Source organism: Moschus berezovskii, chromosome 28 (genome assembly GCF_049115385.1).
Source record: "Moschus berezovskii isolate FMDL1 chromosome 28, NW_MosBer_1.0, whole genome shotgun sequence".
In the NCBI taxonomy this organism is placed as follows: Eukaryota; Metazoa; Chordata; class Mammalia; order Artiodactyla; family Moschidae; genus Moschus; species Moschus berezovskii.
The window spans coordinates 11615258-11638066 of NC_142487.1; the positions used below are offsets into that span (position 1 = coordinate 11615258).

A 22809-nucleotide genomic window follows, 5' to 3' on the forward strand; every position below is an offset into this window, starting at 1 on the left:
GCTGTGGGCGCTGCTCCCCAGCCAGGCGCCGGTCCAGCTTGGCCCCCGCCCGCTCCCCGCCCCCTGCAGGTCGGCACCCGCGGGCGGGCGCGGCACAGGAGCGGAGCGGCCAGAGGCGCTGGGCGACCGCGGAGCCTGGCGTCGGGGCCGGGGGCGCCAGCAGGCCCGGAGGACGCGATGAAGGCGAGCGGCGAAGACGGGGAGGCGCCGGCCGGGGGCCCGTGGGAGGAGTGCTTCGAAGCGGCGGTGCAGCTGGCTTTCCGGGCGGGACAGGTGAGAGCGGCCCAAGGCGCACGGCGGGCTCACGGGGACTTGAGGCACAGCCGGTGTAGGGCGTGGCGGACGGAGAACCTGCGGGCAGGAAGGCGCGGGGCGCGAGCCGCCGAGGGGGGCGCGAGCCGCCGAGGAGTCCGCAGCGCCTCCGGCACACCTGTGCACCTGCCGCTCCCGCGCCGGGACTGGCGCCCGGGGTCTCTCGGGCTGGGGGCGCAGGGCGGCCTGGCTGGGGGAGAGGGGTCAGGGCGCGCGGACTGCCTCGGACTTGACCCAGGGGGAGGGACGCGGTGCGGTTGCCGGGAGTTCGAACCCGGCGCGTGGAGATCGGGCGGACGGTCTGTCCTGGAACGTCCGGAGTCGAGAGGGTTCCGCTGCGCGAATGGAGGAACTGTTGCCCGCACCGGAAGGATGAAGTAGAGCTGCGGAGCCGAAGAAACCTGCGGAGGGCAGCGCTTTCTTCGCGCTCTCGTTATGTTCTGCTCTTCCCTTCCTCGGTGCCCCACGCCGGCGGTCCTCAGGCCACGTGCGGCGCCAAGTTAGGGGTGCTGGGGGAGGCCGGGCGCAGAGATGGCTAGGTACCCCCTCGCGCGTCAAGGCGCACGGCTGCGTCCCGGCGATCCCAACAGAAGGTGGACGGAGGAGGAACCCTGTTCCTGCGGCAGTTCCTTTTCTCAAGGCAGGCTGTCGCCAGTTTTGCAGTAGAAGTGTGTCCCAGCGTACAGTCACCATGCGGTCCCTCGGCCCCCTGACAGTTAACCTCAACACTAGTGGACGCCTTCTGTGTTGGGGGCCCTCCCTCTGCAGTTTGAAGGACTCAAGACTCAAAGGGGCGCTGTGAGCCTTGATTCTTGGGGAGAAGGAGGACCCCAACCCCGCCCGCTACCCTGAGGAAGCTTGGGGTTGCAGGAGAGCGGGTCCCGGCGGGCGGGGGCACTGCCCCGCCCCTCCCCAACCTTCACTTCCTCTCCGGAGGCGCGTCCTCGGGGTATAATGGTAACTTTTAGGTTCCACCGTACAACTTTCTTCCTTCAGCCTTGGAGAAGAAGCCAGTCTAGAATTCAGACACCACTGTGTAAACCCTGCTGGGTTGTTACAGGGTTTCTGTGGTTTTTCAAATTTAGATCCTTGAGGAAACAGAAGGGTTTTTGAAACCCTTTTTTTTTTTTTAAACAAATTTGCAAATGCTTACACAGAACTTGCAACATAGCAGGCCCCATTCTAATAAGGGTCTTGGGAACTTTAACTTATCTAAGAGATCTCTTCTGCTTTTGCAACTTGCCACGAACAACAGAAAAAAAGCATTTTTTGACAGTAGGGTGAGGGTGCAGTAAGGATTCTGCCCTTAGGGGTCTAGTTCGGAGGCCCAGGACTGCAACCTTCCTCCTGAGCTTTATGCTGTTGCTCCCTGCCTGCCTGGTGAGAGGAGGAGGGTGGGGAGGGGCCAGTGGTCTGGTCTGGGGCTGGGACTGGACAGAAGCCACACAGAGTCATCCTGTCCTGTGTGAAGAGGGACAGAGTGCCTTAGTGATGCTCTAACAGTAACATCACAAGGCGCTGAGTGGAGAAAGCCTGGCCTGTAGCCAGTGAACCCGGGGTGGGGAGGACAGAGGGTGCTGAGCCCTCACCCTTGAGTTCTCCTCAGTCAGAGGTGTGTTTGGTGCAGGTTCCAGGGCCTCCTAGCACAGGGGTGCCTGCCCCTCCCATCCTGCTGCCCCGACCGCTCTGTGTGCTCCTGAGCCAGAGGGAGGACTAGCTCCCAGAAGACTGTGTGGCCCTCCGTCTCTCAGTCATGTGTTCAGGTCAAGGTAGCCTGGACCCTTTGCTGCCGTCTCCCCTCTGCCCATCCCGAGAGGTTTCCTGGACCGCTGTGTCCTTGCCTCTCCACTGTCCAGTCCTGGGCTGCCTCGGGTCGGGGGCATCCTGGCCAATCCAACTGCCCCACAGCTGCAGGAGCCCTGCCCTGGCTGCTGGGCTTTGGAGGACAGAGTGACGTCAGCCGCCCCCCCATCACCACCACAAGTACAGAGAGGGATATTCATCGAAATGGGTATTTATCATCTTTTATGTGATGTGTGAGCAAAAGTATCTAAGAAAACTATGTTTTTTAAGTTGTCCTGCAGCATAGATCCAGGTTTTGTTGAAGCTGAAATTTAAATAATTTAGGGGCCCTCTATAAGAAAAAATATACAAAATTCAAAATTAGACATAAAAATTGTTTATTTAGAATAAAAAAGGTCACAACAGTATACATTTTAAGGTGCTCCCAAACATAACAGAATATATACAAATAAGTTTTTAACCACTTCTTGAAACCTTCTGTAGTATTTTTCACATTTTGGCTTCATACTGTTCATCTTCAAATGACGATGAGTTAGTAGTACCTTCTATTCAGAGACTAGAAAGATAAATTCAAGCTTTTCTGTAGGGTGGCTCATGGAAATTGATTACTAATAGCTTTGAAAGTTTATTTAGGCTTCAGACTTGTTACTGGTGGGTTCCTGGGTTCCTATAAATGTTTAGGCTTGCCCTCAAATTTGAGAATCCTGTCTGTTTCCTTTAACATTCTAGTTGTCAGACAGGGAAAACTTTCCTGGTGTACTCTGAGGTGGGGTGCCCCCTGTCCACCTCAGGCTGCCTGGAGCAGAGGGGCACAGCGGGGGCTCTCACCCAGCAGCCCCACTTGTCTGGCTTGTGACTGTATTTTTTATCAATTATTCACATGGGGGCATTTGATAAGTGAGATACCACTAAGGGGACTGTCGTGGAGCCAGCAGTGTCTTGTCCTGTGTCATCCTCCTCCTGTTCCCCAGAGCTCGCTGTCTTCAGTTTTCTGATAGTTACACCCATCTTCTAAATAGTAGCCCTTTTCTGCATCATCCGCATTAGATGCTGTTGTGTCGTGTAGCTGCATTCCCTTTCAGTCCCACTGGTGCCTGGGCTTACGTGCTGTGACCACACATATCACAAGGTCAAGCCGAGCAGCATGCTTGTATTACACTATTACACCTTCTTTGCTTTCTTACTCAACTTGTGTTTTCCCTTAAAGTTAAAAAAAAAGATTTTTTTTTTCTTTTGCTTAGTTTTCTGTGTACCTACCAACTTCCATCTTCCAACAGAATTTTTGGTGGTCTCTTGGAGTAGATACTCATGGGTCTCACTCCTGGGGAGACGTGGTCCTCACACCTTCAAGTGCATCAGAAGCACCAGGAAGGCCTTTGTGGCCGGCTGAGTCCACCCCCAGGTTCCTACCTGCTGGGTCCTGAGAGGGGCCAGGAACAAGCACCTCCACCAAATCCCCAGCTAGTGTTCTTGGTTGAGAGGCTCTGCTGTACGTAGTACGTTGTTGTGTGAGTGAGAATATGACAGTTCATTCACTCAACTCTTGAGACTTTGTACAATGTCCAGTTTGGAATTATCAGGAATGATATTGCTCATCCAGCACGCTTGCGTGTGTCTTTTGGTTATGTCCACATGCATTTATGCTGGAGCTGGATTAACACTAAGAGTGAAATCGCTGTGTCATGGGGTAGGAAATTCCACCAGGTGTTTTTCCAAGGCGGCCACATGGGTTCCCTCTTCCCCAGCAGCATTTGGGGGTTCTCTGACAACACTTGGCGTTGTCTGTCTTTCCATTTTAGCCTCTGTGACAGGTTTGAGGCAGTATTTTATGGTAGTTTTAATTGTATGTGTTATATGACTAAAGAACTTAAGTGCCTTTTTATGTGTTTACTGACTTCCTGGAGATCCTTTGTTTTTAAAATAATGGTGCTAAACTGATTAGAAATATATTTATTCACTCAACAAATATTTGAGTAACTCTGGAAAGGACTTTAACCTTTACTCTTGAGTGTGACTGAGGTTCAGTTTGGAGTTCTGTGTGGAGTCCTATAAGGTGAAGGGGAGTTCACTCTGACTGATGCTGGGTGGGGGGCCTGCAACACCAAAGGGGTTGCAGGCAGAAGCTTCTGATGGAAGCTATGAGAATTGTCCGAGTGAGGGGTGAGGGTGGGTCTGACTGCAGATGATGAAGAAGGCGGTAAAGCAGTTGGATTTTGTAGGCAGGTTTGCTGCCAGATTGGAGGTGGATGTGAAAAGAGCCAGGGATGCCTGCAAGGTTCGGGCCTGAAAAACTGGTCCATGGATTTGCCGGAACTGCGGGGTGGGGGGGGGGGGTGGGGGTGGGGAGCAGGTTTGGAGGTGGAGGTCAGATATTGTGTTCCGAGCTATAAGCTGTTGAACTTGAATTGCCAGTGGATCTCTTCTTGCGTGGAGCCCTGTGGTCGGGAGTTCACAGGAAAGGCTGAGAGTAGAGTTTGGGAGCTGTCAGCGTGGGCTGGTGTCTTAGGCCGGGTCCTGCCCCGGAACAGGGATGAGCAGGCTTGTCCGCCCCGAGCTCTCCTTAGGTGGATCACAGGTCAAGCCCCGGCATTTCCTCTGGGAGATCCGCATCTGTCCTGCCTGCAGATGGAAGGGGCGGCTGGTGAGCTCAGTGTTTCTGCTGTCAGTCCTGGCCTCGGCTGGCCCCACCTGCACTGGCACCCCCAGCTTCCACAGGGTCGGGGGTGACCCGCATTGACAATTTTAGCACTTTGGCCAACATTTGAAGACTCAGCCAAAACAGAACTTGTGAGATAGCTACTGGCAGAAACAGCAGCAGCCCCATTGGCACATGTGGGCCAAGGCCAGGGGCAGTCTGTAGAGAGCTTTCTCACACAGAGAAGGGTTTGTGTGTTCTGTCTGTTCAGGCCTTCAACTAACTGGATGAGGCCCACCCGTGTTCCAAAGGGCAAGCTGTTTTACTGATTTATATGCTCATCTCATTCAAAAACACCCTTATAGAAACACCCAGAATAACATTTGACTCAGTATCTGGGTATCCAGCTGACACATAAGATTAACCATCTCATCACACTCATAAGTCTGGAACCTGAAATGTGACGGTACTGCCAGGCCCAAACCCCGCTTGCTCAGGCTTCTCCGAGTATACTCTGCGGTTCTGGAGCTCACATGAGTTGCTCCTTGGGGATGGGTGATAGCAGTATGGTTGACTTGCAGACAGTAGCGCAGAACCAAGATGGTGCACAGACAAGAGAGAGACGTCTGGGCGTGTCTCCGAATGAGCCCCAGACGCTGGAGCTGATGGGGTTTGAAATTCAGGCTTCAGTGACTTAAGGCCCATATTTTATCTATTAAACATTAACAGAATGTTATTTGGAGGGAGAGACCCAGGCCAGGAGGTCTGTGAAGTGCTGGCTTAGTTAGTGAGTAGCTGAAAAACATCAATTAAAAAACAGCACACACTAACTTATTGCTGGCAGAATGAGAATGTTTAAAATCCTTTAGACAGGGAGAAAACAGATGTGGTCAAGGGTTTTGGTGGGTAACTCACCTGGAATACCACAGATTATCCCCCAAGGGCAAGACTGCTCAAGCCTGATAAGGATTTATGTTCTAAGACACTGTCCCCACCTCTCCTGTCCGTGTGAAAAATGTCTGAAATTGAACTTTGTTAACCTGGTATTAAGGTTTGTACATCGTGTGTGCAGTAGATTTTGGGGTTTTGCCATAAGTTGTTAAGTTTCGTGAGGCCTCAGCCCCTTGGGTGGATGGACTTTCAGAGGAGGGAGATGGAGGGCACCTGGGGCTAGTGGCGGCCAGCTTGTCTGAAGGGCAGCGTAGTTTGGGACAGTGATTCAGAAATGAGGTCTGAGTATCTGGGACTGTAACTGGATGAGAGGACACGACCAGGGGAGCAGCAGCCGGTGAAGAGGGCTGGCCAGAGCGGCACCGCGGGCGGCGGAGGATGCAGGTGTGGCGTGACCTGCCCTGCGCCGAAGGACAGGGGCCCGCAATGAAACAACCACAGGATGGCAGTAGTAAACACTAGTAGAAACGGAGAAGTCCTTTCAGAAAGACAGGCTTGGCATCCTCCTCGATTCAAAGTCCTTTGCGTGATCTGTGGCCTGGGGCCTAACTCCTCCACCACCCCCAATCAAAAAAGAAAAAGCCCAGATGACCACAGGACCCCCATGGGAGAGGGCTGGAGGGTGAGTGATGGCTCAATGGAGCAGAAGGGGCAGAACTTGAGGACGCAGAGGTGGGAGGATGGCCTGGCTCCTGCAGAGATGGGGTCAGAGGTGGGGGTCCTTCCTCACCCCCATCCAATTAGAGTCTGGGGGCGGATGCTTCCTGAAGCCTCCCAGGGCCCTGTCTCCATTGCTCTGACCCAGGAGACAGAAGCCGACCCCCTAGCACACCCATATCACGGCAAGGGGGGAGTGTAATGGGTAGGAGGAAGCACTGAGCAAATGGTGGCCCTTTGAGGACGTGACTCAGAGGTCACACATCGATGCCCCTTACGTCCTCTGGGCCAACCTTGGGCCCAGGGCCACACCTGCCTTCACAGGAGGCCAAGGAAGGTCTGCCAGGTGGCTCGGTGCCTGCCAACCTTGGGCTGGGCTCTGTTCCTGGAAGGAGGGCTGGCCTCTCAGGTCCGGTTGTCTCTGCTCCAGGCCAGCCCTCGAGGTCACTGTGAGCCACCATCAGGGGTGATGGGAGCCATAAGGTGCTTTCTCGTGAGAAGAGGGGGCAGCAGTGAAGGCTCCCAAGAGCCCACAGAGAGCCCGGCACTGCCCGTCTGCCTATCTGTCCTGTCCACTGGCAGTGGGGGAGGGGCCCAGCCCTGGGGCAGAAGGGGGCGGCCAGTGTCACTGACCTCCCAACTTTCACTGCAGATCATCAGAAAAGCCCTTTCTGAGGAAAAACGTGTCTCAACCAAGACGTCAGCCGCAGACCTGGTGACAGAGACAGACCACGTGGTGGAGGCCCTAATCCTGCAGGAGCTGCAGACCAGATTTCCCTCCCACAGGTAGGTGCACCCAGCTCCCCCACCCCACCACCGAGGTACCCCCAGGCCACACAGACTTGCTGGATGTGGCCCCAAGCCTGAGCCAGGGAAGGCTGTCCCCCCAGGGCTACCTGCTTTCCAGGACAGGCGTCCGCAACCTTATGAGTCACCACGTGGAAAATCTAATGCAACTGTCGTCTTTTCCTTGAGGAAGACCAGCACCCACCCAGTGCTGTGCGTCTAGTTCCGGGAAACTGGGGCCCCGGGGGACGCTTGGACCTTGGGGAGGGAGGGGGGCTTCCTGAGCAGGAGGGTCCTCTCCTTCCTTAGGGAATTGCTCACCCCAGAGCCCAGTCACCGGGTTCCTGGGTGTAGACGACGTGTCGGCCTGGCTGCTGTCAATCTGGACCCGTGAGGGGCTCCCTCCTCAGCTGCCCGGCGAGTGACCAAGGTTAGGGCACAGGCCAGTCCACACTCGCCCTTCTCCTTGCTGCTTCCTTTTAACCTGCATCACCTGGGGGTCATGTGTGTGTGTGGTGTGTACTATGTGTGCATGTGTTTGTGTTGTGTGTATGTGTGTGTGGTATGTGTATGTGTGTATGGTGTGTGTGTGTGTTTGGTGTGTGTATGTGTGGTATGTGTATGTGGTGTGTGTGTGTGTGTGGTGCATGTATGTATATGTGGTATGCGTATGTGTGTGTGTTGTATGGTGTGTGTTGGGTAAGTGTGTATGTATGTGTTGTGTGTGTGTGTTTGTGTGGTATATGTGTGTATGGTATGTATGTGGTGTGTGTGTGTGTGGCATGTGTACATGTGTATGTGTATATGGTGTGTGTGCGTGTGTGGTATGTGTATGTTTGTGTATGTGTATGTGTGTGGTGTGTGTGTGGTATGTGTGTGTGTGGTATGTGTATGTGTCTTGTGTGTGTGGTATGTCCTGTGTGAGTGTATTTGTGTGATGTGTATATGAAGGTGTGTACATGCATATTCCTGTTGGCAGCCCTTGTGTTTCAGTGTCTCTTCCTGTTTCCTTGTTTGGTATAAAGTCAGAACCTTGACATCTGTTATAATAGTTCAGTTCAGTTCAGTCGCTCAGTCGTGTCCGACTCTTTGCGACCCCATGAATCACAGCACGACAGGCTCTGAAATGTTTGATTTCTTAGTTTATAAAAATCTAAATTAACTGGCAGCCTCCAAGGAATCACATTTGACCCTTAAGCAGTATGAATTTGAGCCACTCAGGTCCACGCAGACGTGGAGTCAGTCACTCAGTATTAACACTGCAGGTGCAGGCGGGGGTGCCGGCAGGTTGGCGCCCCAGCCCTGCCACGTTCCAGGGGTTGGATTCTGAGAGAGTGCAGCTCAGGAACCACCACCAGTTCTGGTCCAGGGGCTCCTTCCGTCCATGTGTCATCCAGAGGCTCCGACAGCAGCGAGGCATCTGGGCTGGGCCTCCAGGGGTCCAGGTAGAGGCTCTGGCAGTTGCAGGGCTCTATGTGGTAATGGCACCAGGGCCCCTCATAGAGATGGTACCAGGGCTTCTGGCAGTTTGCAGTGAGACTGCTCTCACAGGCCGAATCCTGGAATCATGCTCCAGCTCCTGGTGGTTTGGATCCACTGTTGTGTAAACATGGGGCCTGGTATCCAATTGCACGGTGTGAATTTCCATACTCCTTGCCAAGTATCAGGGCAGAAGTCAGCATGTTACATGGGGAAAACCTCTTCAGAAGACCATCTGGTCCACCCAGAGCAGTGGCCCCGACCAACAGTGGGTGTCGAGCTCCCTGGAGCTTTTCCACCCCCCTGACAAAGCCTTGGGGGATGCAAGTGCCCCCCGAGCCTCAACACGAGCCAAGGGTCCCCACACTGCAGGCTGCAAGGGGCGGGGGCTGGCTGCCCAGGTCAACTGGCTTCTTCTCAGCTCTGGGCCAGCTCCAGGACACTGCTCTCTGCTCTGTTGCCTAGAAAATCCAGATATCTGAGATCATCTTTCAGCAGCTCGAAGCCAGGCTTGGTCTTTTCCCAATGACTAAGATTTAAGAGAAAGTACCAGAACTGGCATTAGTGGTAAAGAACTCGCCTGTCAGTGCAGGCAAGGTAAGAGATATGGGTTCCATCCCTGGATCAGGAAGATTCCCTAGAGGAGGGCATGATAACCCACTCTAATATTCTTGCCTGGAGAATCCCCTCGGGACAGAGAAGCCTGGTGGGTTACAGTCCATAGGATCGCAAAGAGTTGGACATGACTGAAGTGACTTAGCACTTAGCACTAGCACCAGAATTTGGGGGCATTTAAATGTATTTTAGATCAGAGACAAATTGAGAAATCTGTGATGAGAAAAAAGTTGCATATGTATTGTAAGATAAAATAGTGTGTTGTCATTTTTCTGTGTATCTAAGTATTTAAATATGTCCCTTAACCAAGCTGGTGTAAGATTGTCACCCTTTCTTAAGAAGGACTTTCTTTCGGAGTGTTTGCTCTTCCTCATTTTTAGTCTTTCACAAAACAGTATTAAAGATAGATTGCAGCTGTTTTGACTTTGATAAAATAAGAAACAACCTGATATGGGCTCCCTGGTTTCACGCTGTCATCAGGCTGTGGAGCCGGGCTGTGGCCTGACAGTTGATGCTGAGGACCATGAACTGGCTCCCTGGTGGACTGAAGGTGACCTTGTCACAGAGTCAACAAACTGGCCAGAGAGAAGGCCTGGGTGCACTGGGCTGTCAAAAATCACAAGGAGGGTTTTTATGACTCTTAGAGAAAACTAATAAAGTGAAATGGGTTGGTCTAATTTGTCTCAAGCTGTGAACCTTGTCCCTGGGCTATTTCCTTCTGTACCTCCCACAGGCCTATGAGGGACTTCCCTGGTGGTCCAGAGGCTAAGACTCCAAGCTCCCAGTGCAAGGGGCCCCGGGGTTCAATCCCTGGTCAGAGAACTAGAGCTCACTAGATCCTGCCCGTTTGACCCAGAGAAGCCTGCTGGTCTCACAGCTGGGCTTTGAAATGCTGTGTCTTGGGTACCTGGTGCGTTTTCCCAGGCTGAGCTCTGTCCACTGCAGGTTCATTGCCGAGGAGGCTGCGGCAGCCGGGGCCAAGTGCGTGCTCACACCCAGCCCCACCTGGATTGTGGACCCCATTGACGGCACCTGCAACTTTGTGCACAGGTGAGCAGGCACACCCATCTTTTCAGAAGTGGCATTTTTTGAGGCAGCAGCCGGTCAGCAGACCTCTAGCGGGCTTTGGTCTCACTCACAAGGTGATCAAGTCTTGATACTTTAAGGTTTCCCGTTTGTGAGATTCATTCAAAGCTTATTGTTTAAAAACTATTGTGTTTGTCACATTTAAACGTTGGGTTGAATTAAGAAGGACCCTTAAGGAGTCCCCTGGAGAGATGGACAGGGTTGTAAATAACACAAGGTGTCTGGTCCAGCAGCCTCAGGAACACGCAGTGTGGACAGTGGCCTTGGGGGTGAGGAGCCCCCTAGCTGCTAGCTTGATCTGATGGCAAATATCGACCCCAAACAGCAGATTTTCGGGGGGTCAGAGGCCCTGGTGGGGAGGGGAGTGGGCTGGGGCATTGATGGCGCAGCCCAGCCCTAGAAGCGCTGACTGGGGGCAGGTGTCAGGGTTGTGCAGCTGGTCAGGGGCCTAAGGACACCGAGGGTGCCGTGGTTTCCACAGAGGGTGGCTCTCCCACGAGGACATGCATGCAGCCCCCAGAGCTCCTGTCCTGCAGTGAGGGCTCCCATGACCTGCATCGCCCCAGCCAGACACTCAGGGAGAGCCCGATCCCTGTCCTGCAGTCGGCGGGGGGGGTGGTCCCATGACCTGTATCCCCCAGCTGAATGCTTAGGGAGGGCCTCCTATAGATGACCCCAGACACCCACTTCCTTCCTTACAGTAAGGAGGTGATTGGCCTGGGGTGTGGAGCCCTTACTTGGAGTGTTTACATATAAGTGTGGAAAGTGATTCTGCCCATCACATGAATTGTCACCCTTTCCCACATGAGGGTCACCTTGAGAATTTGGTCATGGCCCTGTTGGATGCAGTGGAACAGAGCAGTCTGGTGACCCCAACAGTGCCACCAGACTCTAATTCTAACTAGCGTGTGACACTCTGGGGAGTCGTGTGGGACTGGGGCACATGAATCAAGTTGTGGGTCACCGAGTAGAGCCCGTGTGTGGGTACTGGGGACAGAAGGGGCCAAGCCCTGTGGTGGACAAAGGCCCCATGTCTACCCCAGGACCAGAGAGATAACCTGGACTAGAGTGTCATTTAGGAAACAAGCTTTGCGGCTGACCCTTAGTCTCCAGACACTGTCCAGGGCCACAGGGCCATGGTGACTCCTCACCCTGCAGCTCTGACACTACCTATCTGTAGCGTCAGGGGTAGAGAAAGTGGGGAATGCCCTTCTGAGGGTGGGACCCCTGCTGAGCCATGGGGTGTCATGAGTGATCCCATGGGGACAGCACCTCACAGCCTGGGAATGGTTGGTCCCAAGACTCCTGGGTTAGAACCAGCCCTTCCTTGTTCCTGCCTGTTCAGCTCTGACAGTCTTCACATAAAGGAGAGATTGTTCTGGAGATGTAAACCCAAGGGCAGGCTGCGAGGTCACCACCTGCCTTCCGTGCCATGACCACGCCTTCTGTCCTGCATGAGGCTCACCCAGGGTTCGTGTCAGGAGGGCCTGGTTGTCTCAGACCTGGACCCTCCATCTCACCGTCCACTAAGAACCAGAAAGCTGATTATTAAAATCTCTCAGCTGGGTCCTCTGTGGTCACCGTCCATCCTAACAACTGTCAGTGCAGCTGTCTTTCAAGGTCGCTGTCCCACAGGTCAGCTTGGCCTGCTTGTCTTGGAAGCACTCGGTGCCATTGTGGGAAGTAGCTTCTGACAAAACAAACCCAGCCACGCTGTAGAAAGGTCTTCTGTGCCTCCAACTGCACAGAGGCTGCTGAGTTTGCACGAGTCCATGATGTCACAGCGTCAACCATCTGTCTCCTCTGCAGGTTCCCAACCGTGGCGGTCAGCATTGGCTTTGCTGTGAACCAGGAGGTATGTGGTGGATGCGACCCTGACTGCCTGGGCCCTTGGCTGCTGTTTCTTTATCTCACTTCATGGTTCTAACCTGTTTTCCTGTCCTTGTCCTAAGCCTTCATTGTGAATGGTATTGATTTCAAATCCAAGAAAGGAAACAGGTACAAACCATTTTGGGGCGTGAGGGTTTGGAGCATAAGGGGTTGGGGTATGAGGAGTTGGGGCATTAGGGTTTGGGGTGTGAAGGGTTAGGCTGTGAGGGTTCGGGGCTTCACCGGCCCCACCCCCCAGGGCTTTCAGCGGGGCCGGGTGTAGGGAACATTCTGGGCACGTGTTCCCAGTTAGTCTCCATCTGACCCCTGGGGCGTGTGATCAAGTCACACAATAAAGAAGCTCCTATTTTGGGAGGACATCTCTAGTCCCAATATTCTGTTAGTCCTTCATCCTCCTCTCGCTGTTGGGTGAGAGCGTGGCTGTCGCTCCGTTCCCACAGACCCTGGAACTGGGCCACATTGTGGGACCTGCAGGAAAGGCTGGGATGCAGGCTTTAGCTTCATTAGTCAACTGCAGAGATTACAGGCAGGAAGGGCCTTTCCTTCCACGCAGTTACCCTTGCCTAGGTCAAGGGCTCGAACTGTGCAGAAGGAGCCCTCGTTAGAGTCTTGTGTCCTGTCCTCACTCTTGGCATGAGCACGGCTGGCGGGCAGGGAGTCCTGCCTGTGAGAAAGAACTTAGTTTTTGAGGTGACAATAAGCAAGAGTCTTAATGTTGATCCTGGTTAGGGAATCAGTCACTCACATTATTTCTGTGTTAAATGTGGTCGCTGAGACGTGCGTGTGGAGCGGTAAGCACAGAGGGGTGGAGGGTTCATTCTGGCTGCAGGGTCACTGACTGGCCAGGCCTCGGCCTCTGATGGGTGCAGGGAGGCCAGCCCAGTTCCAGGACTGACTTGAACTTGGGGAGCCCTATAAGGCCAGGGTCATGGGAAAGAGGAAGGGGGACGTCATGTGCTGCCGGCTCTGGGTGGGTGCTGACTGGGGGTCCTCCAGGAGTGGGTACTTCTCCTGCCAGCCCAGATTCCTATTGGGCATCTGCCAGCATCTGTCCCATTTTCTCTCTCTGTTGGCTGCCCTGCCCACCTTGGGACAGGCACACATACTGTTCTTAACCCAGAACAGAGAGGTGGGGGAAGAGATGTAAGGAGGCTCACCTCCTCTGGACACCAGCTTGTTGGGGACTGAGGCTGTGTGCCCCGACATGTGTGTGGTGGGGGGCCAGCCCCTCCGGGGATCCACGTTTCTTCCTGGGCTTCCACTCTGCCCAGTTCTGGGTTCTGTCATGCCCTCAGCTCTCCGGAGACATTCTGAGTTCTTCACATGTCAGCAATTTTGAGTTTCTTGTGGGGTTTGATTGGAGTCGCAAGATTCTTTTTTCACCTCCCAGGAAAAAAACAAAAGAGATCTTTTTGAAGAATGAAGTCTTTCCAGTTACTTTCAGTAATGTTGAAATGATACGCTCAGTTATGAGCATATCAAAATGAAATGCTCAGTTATGATATCAACTTAAAATATAGTCTTATTCCTTTAAATATATCTTTAAATGTAGTGATTTAAGAAAAGAACAGTTGCTTTCACATTCAGGTCTAGGTTTGACTGCAGATGCTGATTTGTTGAGTTCCCTTTTGAAAGCTACTTTTCACCCACACCCCTTGCATTAGTGTTACAGCTGGAGCTTCATGGCCTTTGGTCACTGTGTCATGTTGTTTGTTTTCTGTTCCACCTTCCTGTCCACAGCTGGAATTTGGGGTGATTTACCACTGCACAGAGGAGCGGCTGTACACCGGCCGGAGGGGCCAGGGTGCCTTCTGCAACGGTCAGCGACTGCGTGTCTCCGGGGAGACAGGTGGGCCCTCTCATGGGAAAGGGACCTGTCAAGAGTCACTGCTCCTCCAGGCAGCCACGGGGGTCCCTTGCCGAGGTCTAGTGTTGTTAGGGACAGCGCATCCCTGGGGGACTGGACATCGAGCCAGCCTGTGTCTCTGTTTCCCTGGCTGTGGCCAGGAGCCTTTGATGGGCCGGGTCTGTTCTTCACTCACCTTTCATCCCAAACGAGGGAAGGAACCCAGCCACCTGTTCCCGAATCGTCCCGGTGAGCCGGCCAGGGCAAGGGCAGAGTCGGAGGCATGCTCTGGCATTCAGCCCCTCTCGGTGGCCGGGTGACATCACCTGGGTGGGGACTGTGACTCCCAGATGCAGTTGACTTTGGTTCCTGTGAGAACACGGCTGGCCGAGGGGAGTCTTGTCATGAGCCGTGTCATACACTGCACAGGTGCTGCCAGCCCTTGTCATTCCTGGGGCAGGACAGAGGACGTGGTGGCCTTTACAGAGGGGCTACTGCTAGACTCACAGTCTGTGTGGCAAGCTGGCCTGAGAGGCAGTGAGAGGAGTCAGGGGTATCCCTGCCCGCGGGTTCCCACAACAGTGGGGAGATGGACCTCCAGGCCAGGTCTGGTCCACCAGGCTGAGCTCCAGGGAGAGCAGACCATGTGGATCCCCAGGCTAGGGGAGAGGGGATGGCAGCCCCATGACCATGACCACGAGCAGCAGGTCCGCAGGGGAGATGACCACCATGTGGAGAACGGGCCAAGTAGGACCGAGGGCGGGCAGCGGCCTGGAGGTCAGGAGTTCCCAGAGTGTGGGTGGGGATGGGAGGAACATTACAGGGACTGGGCGGGGTGGGTGGGGTAGGACCACGGACCGGCCACTGCCTCTGCTGCCCGGCCCCCGGCTCCCGCCCCAGGACAGTTTGGTTTGGCCGTGTAGACAGCAGCGTTAATTACAGCCTCGCCTGCCAGAGGCGGCCAGGCAGTTGGTTGTGTAACGCTGGGGTGAGGGAGCATGTTGTTAAACTCTTGGGTGAACTTTGTTCCACATTCATGTGCTATGACAGGCGGCTCGGTGCCCACGCTCACACCCCTCCTAGACCGTCCCGTATCCAGCCCTCCTCCCACGGCTCACACCCACCACCCGCCCCCTCTGCGACACGGAAGCCCAAGTCTCCCCATGCTCTGTTCCAAAGCCCTCCCGCGATTGTTTTAAGACTCTGACTCATACAGTCCAGGGTGACAGCTTCCGCCCTGGTTGTCCTCTGCGAGCCGGGTGACCTGGTTTCCACCAGAGGTGACAGGATGTTCCTCTCAGCTGCACAACCCTTGGATATCTACACACCTGGCTTTGTCCCAACTGTGATGCCTTACGTGTGTGACTGGTCAACTGTGCTCCTGGAACCTCGGTGTTCATACACGCAGGGAGGCACAACGACAGCCGTGACGGTTACGTTACATCCTGCATCCTAGCGCTCAAGAACGGCCCTGGGGCTGGTGCTCAGAATGAGAGTCATAATCAAAGCAGGAACTTGAGTCTTTGCACAGAATCAGCCACCTGTGACCTGTTGCTGAGGCTGGGATGCATTTCTGCAGGCACTTTGTAGCCAACATTTTCTAAAATATTTATTTATCTTTGGCTGTGCTGGGTCTTCATTGCTCTACAGGCTTTCTCTAGTTGCAGCAAGCGGGGGCTCTTCTCGTCACGGTGCGTGAGCATTGTGGTGGTTTCTCTTATTGCGGAGCTCAGGCGCTAGGGTGTGTGGGCTCAATAGTTGTGGCTCCTGGGCTCTAGAGCCCAGGCTCAATAGTTGTGGTGCATGGGCTTAGTTGCTCTGTGGCACGTGGGATCTTCCTGGACCAGAGATCAAACCCGTGTCTCCTGTATTGGCAGGTGGAATCTTTACCATTGAGCCACCAGGGAAGCTCCTTAGCCAACATTTCAGTACACATCTTTCTGTCACTCTTCTCATCTAAGCATTGTTTTTTCGTAAACTTTTTATTTTATAGTGGAGTATAGCCGATCAACAAGGTTGTGATAGTTTCAGGTGAACAGTGAAGGGACTCAGCCATACATATAACATGTATCCATTCTCCTCCAAACTCCACTCCCATCCAGGCTGCCACATGACATTGAGCAGAGTTCCCTGTGCTATACAGTAGGTCCTTGTTGGTTATCCATTTAAAATATGTCAGTGTGTACATGTCCATTCAAATATGTCACTTTCTCTTAAACGTTTTCACCTTTTCTACCAATTTTTTAATTTTTCAAAATTTTCTCCTTTTCACAGTTCGTTTCTTGTAAAGCATGATCTATCGTGTTTGTTTGTTGTTTAGTCACTCAGAGTCATCTCTGACTCTTTGTAACCCTATGGAATTGTCCATGGAATTCTCCAGGCAAGACTACTGGAGTGGGTAACCATTCCCTTCTCCAGAGGATCTTGCCGACCCAGGAATCGAACCCGGGTCTCCTGCGTGGCAGGCAGATTCTTAACCATCTGAGCTACCAGGGAAGCCCCATCATGTGTGTTTATCTTACTCATTGAGTCTGACTTTCTTTTATGAAAGTTTTCTTCCCTGATTTCTCCTGGGACCCCTCCCCTCCACTTGTGAATGATGCTCTCCCGTGCATTCTCCATTTTTCACTTACACCCGCTTCTGTTTTGATGGCAGATCTTTCAGGAAATCTTTAGTCAACTGGAGAGATGTTATTCCGCTTCCTGTTCTCTTTATTCTTGTGATAATGGCGTATGAGATTCAAATATCATTCTTTTACATTCTTGCTACTTGAAATTTGTAGTCCTGAGCTCTGGAAGTTGAGGGGATGGAGTGGGCGGGTGGTGTGGTGGGGAGGCACCGTCTGTCATTTAGTGGCTCTGGGGCTCCCTCTCCTGGTGTGTTTGTGAAGTGTCTGCAGAGTTGGCTCCTTGGACGCTTGGCTCTGCCCCTCCCCCACGGCAGCCGTCATCTCCTCGGTCCTGCACCCCTGATTCCAGCGCAGTGAGCGTGGGGTTCACGCCCATGAGTGTTTGCTCCGTGGGTCCTGCCCGGAGAGGCCCTGGAACATCAGTTACAAGAAGTTGTGGGGCTGTCGACGCCCGCTCTTCAGACCTCACCCCCTGCCAGGGGCTCCCCCGGCCCCTCAGTCTATTGCAGATTTTGAGGGTCTCCTGCTCGGGGTCCTGCCCGGTTCGATTCCTGGGTCGGGAAGATCCTCTGGAGAAGGGACAGGCTACCCACTCCAATATTCTTGGGCTTCCCTTGTGGCTCAGCTGGTAAAGAATCCGCCCGCCGTGCGGGAGACCTGGATTCGATCCCTGGGTCGGCAAGATCCCCTGGAGAAGGGAAAGGCTACCCACTCCAGTATTCTGGCCTGGAGCCATGGGGTCGCAAAGAGCCGGACATGACTGAGTGACTTTGACGTCACTCACTGCTCGGGGTCCAGCAGACCCGCCACCTTCTCTCCTTCCCCGGCCCCAGTCAGGCCGCGGGGCCGTGACGCCGACGGGCGTCTTCCGCCCCCTGGTGTCGGGGCGGGGAAGTGCCGGGTGTGGACAGGTTTTGTGGATGGTTTCGTCTATTTTTTGTTTTAACCTCCAAGCTGTTGTTTCTGTCAGAGGATATTTGAAGGAAGTCACGTGGGTGTCCACGGCGGTCTTTCTAGGATTCTCAACAGCGTTTTTTCCCCCCAGTTACTTGTTTCTTTAGAACTTAAAGTATTGAGATGACGGTCACATGACATGAAATTATATGCTGTAAACCGAGCAGTTCTTTGATCCTGGGCTCAGTCCAGGTGGCCCTCCTCCCAGTCCCCAGCTTGCTTTCTGTCCAGTTCTGAACTCTTCAGTGAGGTAGTATGGCTAATATTACTTTTCACGTGAGGGGCTCATGGCCTGTAAGGATCTGGAGGCAGGAGCATGCATGTAACACGCGATGGTCCGAGGCGCCACGGGGAACTGCCAGGCCTGTACTTGCTGCCCAGAGGTAAAGGCTCGGAGTAGTGAGGCCGCATTTCAGGGCAGAGGACTTGCCTCCCTCGCCTCTAGGCTGTGAAACCTCTCTCAAGACACCCTCACTCTGATCCTCAGCCAGAAAAAGGTTTTCAAATGGTTAGAATTCACAGCCGCTTCATGGATTACAGCCTTGTGACGAAGGGGCTTGTGTCACTCAAAGCTGTGAACCATGCCCAGCAGGGCCACCCAAGATGGATGGGTCATAGTGGAGAGTGCTGACAAAACATGGTCCACTGGAGGACAGAATGGCACGTCACTCCGGTATTCTTGCCACGAGAACCCCATGAACAGTATGAAAAGACAAAAAGAATTCGAGGAAACTCCAGGAGACAGTGGAGGACAGGGGAGCCTGGTGGGCTAGAGTCCATGGGGCCGCAAAGAGTCCGACATGACTGAGCAACTGAGCAGCAACAGTATCAGTGTCTCCTGCAGGTGGTCTGTCCCTAGTGGGAGGTGACTGCAGGAGTGAGGTTACCTGTGGGTAGGTTTTTCCTCCACTTCATGGAGGGGCTTCATTCTCTCAACTGAACACACAGGTGGGCGAGCCCCGAGGCCTGAGGGCACAGGACATGAAATCTGGGTGTGAGGGGGTCTGTAGTCAAGTAGGGACGGTGCTACAGCCCCACAGGGAGTCAGCCAATTGCCTGCATCTGGTGGCCACACAGCAGCATTCCCTCACGTGGGGGCGTTTGGGGGGTTACTCTTAGGGACCCCTCCAAAGACATTGTTTAGATGTCACTTTCTCTTCGGGGGTGTTGTTTCCATCTTTGTCATCACAGCAGCAGGAGAAAGGCTTTTAAGGCAGATTTATTTGATGAGGCATTTTTTTTCCTCCCTGGAATCACTTTGTTTTTGTTTGTGATTGAGTGATGCTGGTTTTGTAACCACCCCCAGACCCTTCCAAGTTCCTCCGTAAGTTCCTCCGTGCTATGCATCCCTGGAACGAGAAGATTGGGAGGTTGCTCCCCTAGCATCCAGGCCTTTCTGGGGCCTGGGAGGTAAGAGTCAGGGTGTGGCTGGTCAGCCCGACCTCCCTTTTCCAGGTCAGAAACCTCTGTAGCACCAACCACACAGGGAGGACATGGAGCGTGAGCATGAGTAGAAGGCGGGTGTGACGTTCGCTTTGGGGAGAACCCTGGCTGTGTGGCGGGCACCACGTCGTGACATTTTTAATGGGGGGGGTGGATATTCTTTCCATGCAGACCTGTCCAAGGCCCTGGTTCTGACAGAAATCGGACCCAAACGGGACCCCGCGACCCTGAAGCTGTTCCTGAGCAACATGGAGAGGCTGCTCCATGCGGGGGCCCATGGGTACGCCTCCCCTCCCGGGACCCCCGGGCAGGCACAGCAGCCAGCTACCCCCTGGGCGGGAGCAGGGGACACACATACCAGCTGATCCCCAGCCCGGAGCTCCGCAGCCCTGGGTCAGGACAGGGCCCCCGAGCTCAGTGCCCTCCGTGACGTCAGTGATGCCCCTCCCCCTCAGTCTCCCCTGGGTCTGCCCTGTGACAGCAGCGACTCCACGTGGTCTAAATCCAAGGTCATCAAGGGTCCACAGAGTGAAGGCTGAGTTCTTCCATTGCAGCACCAGCCACACTTCAGGCTCCGCAACTGAGGGCTGGTCCGTTAGCAGAGGTGGTTCTGTTGGGCAGCACCACTCTGGGCTCAGAGCTCAGAGTAGAGCTTGTGGGAAGAGGCCCTGGGCTCCCATTCAGTTTCTGAGTCAGGGGACCTTCAGGGGGCACCACTGGAGCAGGGCCATTCAGTGTGCTCACCCCCTCCCTCTCTGGCAGGGTTCGTGTCATCGGCAGCTCCACCCTGGCGCTCTGCCACCTGGCTGCGGGCACCGCCGATGCCTACTACCAGTTTGGCCTGCACTGCTGGGACCTGGCTGCAGCCACAGTCATCATCAGGGAAGCCGGGGGTGTTGTGATGGACACATCAGGTGAGCTTGGCCATCACACTGCTCTCCGTCCCCAGGGGTGTGTCCCCCGGACAGACCCACAAGCTCAGACAGACATCCCTCCTCTCCTGACAGATGGGTCTGGAGGACAGTGGGCCAGGCCAGAGGGCTTCTCCCACTTCCTGGTGTGAAAATGGACCCAGGGTCAGGACTCAGGGGTGGGGTAGGGGGAGGGCGGGCAGTGTTTTCTAAGCTCTCACATCCACCAAGACCACAGAGCTGGCCGTGTGCGCCCCAATCTAATGATGAGATTTTAGGTGGTGATCCAAGAGGTGACCTGTTCCTCTGCCTGGAGGTCACCACCCTAGTGATTGGCCCCACAGGGGCAAGTCCCGCCCCAGGAACACCCAAGCAGCCACCTTTACGTCAGGGTTCTTGTGGAGCCTGTTCTCCCCCACCTTTGCTCCAGAGCCTGTTGTGGACATGCCAGGCTCCTGAATAACCTCTGTGGCCTGTGCTGGCCCTTCCCTGTTGCTCCTTCTCCTCGGGGCCTGGTGGAACTGCAGGGGGGTAAGGCATGACGTGAAGGCACGTTGGCTTTGGGCATCAAGGACAGGCAGGCCCATCTCAGCTGAAGACATGTCTGTCCTGGATGTGAGTACATGAGCATGCATACACACAAACATATGTGTGCATCAAGGTCTCCTGCATGTGACCACATGAGCATGAACACACACAAACATGCGTGTGCATCAAGGTCTCCTGGATGTGACCACATGAGCATGAACACACACAAACACGTGTGTGCACCATGGTCTCCCAGACGTGACCACAAGCACACGCACACACAAACATGCATGTGTACCAAGGTCTCCTGGATGTGACCACATGAGCACATGTACTTGCCAATACGTGCACCAGGGGCTCCTGGATGTGAGCACACACAAACACATGTGTGTACTAAGGTCTCCAACGAGTCCATTAGGCCTGTTCACACCTCCAGGAGGCTGAGGTCCTTCATCCTGCCCCAGATATCCAGTGCCTAGAGCATCCATTTCAGGGACCTGTCAGAAAGGTCACCCCCAGCCTCCCCAGGCCTGCGGGGTCCCTGGAGCCCCAAGCACACAGAGGTTGAGAACTGCCTCCTGTCTTGCGCCTCAGGCACTGCACCTGAAGCTGGTATCCACTACCACAGCCTCAGGACACGCTGGGACTGCAGGCTGGATGGACCGGGTCAGGCAGAGCAGGGCTGGGGCCCCTCACCCGACGCCCTGTCCTTCTGTCCACAGGCGGGCCACTGGACCTCATGTCATGCAGGGTGGTTGCTGCAGGCACGCGGGAGATGGCGGTGCTCATTGCCCAGGCCCTGCAGACAATTAACTATGGGCGGGATGATGAGCGGTGAGGGGAGCAGACACAGGGCCACCCTGAATGGAGCCTACTGGGAGCCTGGAGCTGGCGAGACCCTGAACAACAGGAATTCCTGATCCCCAGAGGAGCCGTCAGGCCAAGCCTGGCTGTCCAGCTGAGCCCGTGTCTGGGCACCTTTGCTGTCTGGTGTCTTCTCTCTGTGACCTCACGTCAGGTTAGTCCAGCCGTCCACCAGGGCCGGAACCCAGATCTCACAGGACATATGTACTGATACTGCAATCATGATTTTGTTTCCAGAATGCAAATCTCAGGTGATAAGGCTTTAGAACTGCTGATAAAGCAGGCTTGTTCTCAGCATCCCTCCCCAGCCCCCCATGACACTTCAGAATACAATAAACCAAGTGATGCCACTCTGCTTATGTTTCCCTCCACAAGTGTGTCTCCTGTTTCCCCTAATGACCCCAAAATCCACAGGCCCTTTAGAGAAGTTGTTGGCACATTACAGCCCAGAGTCCACACAAGGTTTGTTGTTTGCCTGCCACTGGTGACGACAACTTAAGTCATTATCGCGTCTGTATTTAAAATTTAAGGCATGGGTCAGACTGAAGAAAACCTAACCCAAATCAAACCTCTAAAATCCTATTGTTTTGTGATCGGTTTAATGAAGAAAAGTAGTTTCTTGACCTTATTTTTTTCCTCTTTAGGAAGAGGAATTCTGTGTAAGAACAATTCTAATGAGGACGTTCTCTGGCTGAACTTAAACATTCACTGAGGTTTAAGAATCGAGAAAGTCAGTCTTAGGACAGAGGAAGTTCCAGTCATGCTTGACTTCCTCCCTTGTGTCCTAATTTGCCATCAGCAATACTTACAGAGCGTTTAGAGCCGCCTGGCAGCTACCGCCTCTGGCGCCTGAACTCCAGGGCTCAGCCCGTATGATGACACAGGCCTTGTCACCAAACTGTGCCCAGAGAGCCTCTGCAGATGCCGCGGAGCCTCAAAACCCTGCATGCTGACTCCCCCTCACCATCCACCGCCCTCCACTCCCAGGGCAGGTGCCCACTCAGACTCCTGGAGGATGGAGCCCAGGGGGTTTCCCAGGAAATCCCCTCCCCAGTCAATCCCCAGAGGGCTCATCTCCACCTGCCCTTGGGTTGTGGATTGAGAAGTTTGTTATCTTTAGGAAGGAGTTTCCTTATCTGCATGGGGTGCCAGATGAACCCCCAAAAGGTGCAGTGGTCAAGGGCCTAGACACATGAGGACTGGGGTCTCCTTTGGGGCTGAGGAGTCTCCCACCCCTGTGCACAAAGACCCAGCTTTGACAGCCACAGGCTGGGTGGGGTCATGGGGGCCTCAGCAGCTAGAGGAGGGGCCATTTACTGCCGGTGCAGCTGGGGGCTGGTCCCTCTCCCCATCCCTGGGGTGGACACCACATGCAGAGCCAGATAGGGCCAGGGTAGATGTGTGGGGCAAGAGGTTTGG

At 54.3% G+C, this 22809-nt stretch overlaps 1 protein-coding gene across 1 annotated transcript; it reads left to right on the forward strand.

The window, feature by feature from the left end:
- Positions 1-33: 33 nt before the first annotated feature.
- On the forward strand, positions 34-21745 carry IMPA2 (inositol monophosphatase 2). The gene is made up of 8 exons (XM_055417228.2): positions 34-273; positions 7011-7144; positions 10184-10288; positions 12134-12179; positions 13955-14063; positions 19259-19367; positions 19850-20001; positions 21249-21745. The coding sequence occupies exons 1-8, from the start codon at positions 178-180 to the stop codon at positions 21362-21364; spliced, it is 867 nt and encodes a 288-aa protein (XP_055273203.1). The 5' UTR covers positions 34-177; the 3' UTR covers positions 21365-21745.
- Positions 21746-22809: the final 1064 nt, after the last annotated feature.

What these genes read in the sequence shown, in the direction of transcription:
- IMPA2 (XM_055417228.2), top strand. Translation starts at nt 178, where the DNA reads ATGAAGGCGAGCGGCGAAGACGGGGAGGCGCCGGCCGGGGGCCCGTGG. An exon ending in GCTTTGCTGTGAACCAGGAG is followed by an intron (nt 12,180 to 13,954) that starts GTATGTGGTGGA and finishes TCCTGTCCACAG; the next exon opens with CTGGAATTTGGGGTGATTTA. An exon ending in TGTTGTGATGGACACATCAG is followed by an intron (nt 20,002 to 21,248) that starts GTGAGCTTGGCC and finishes TTCTGTCCACAG; the next exon opens with GCGGGCCACTGGACCTCATG.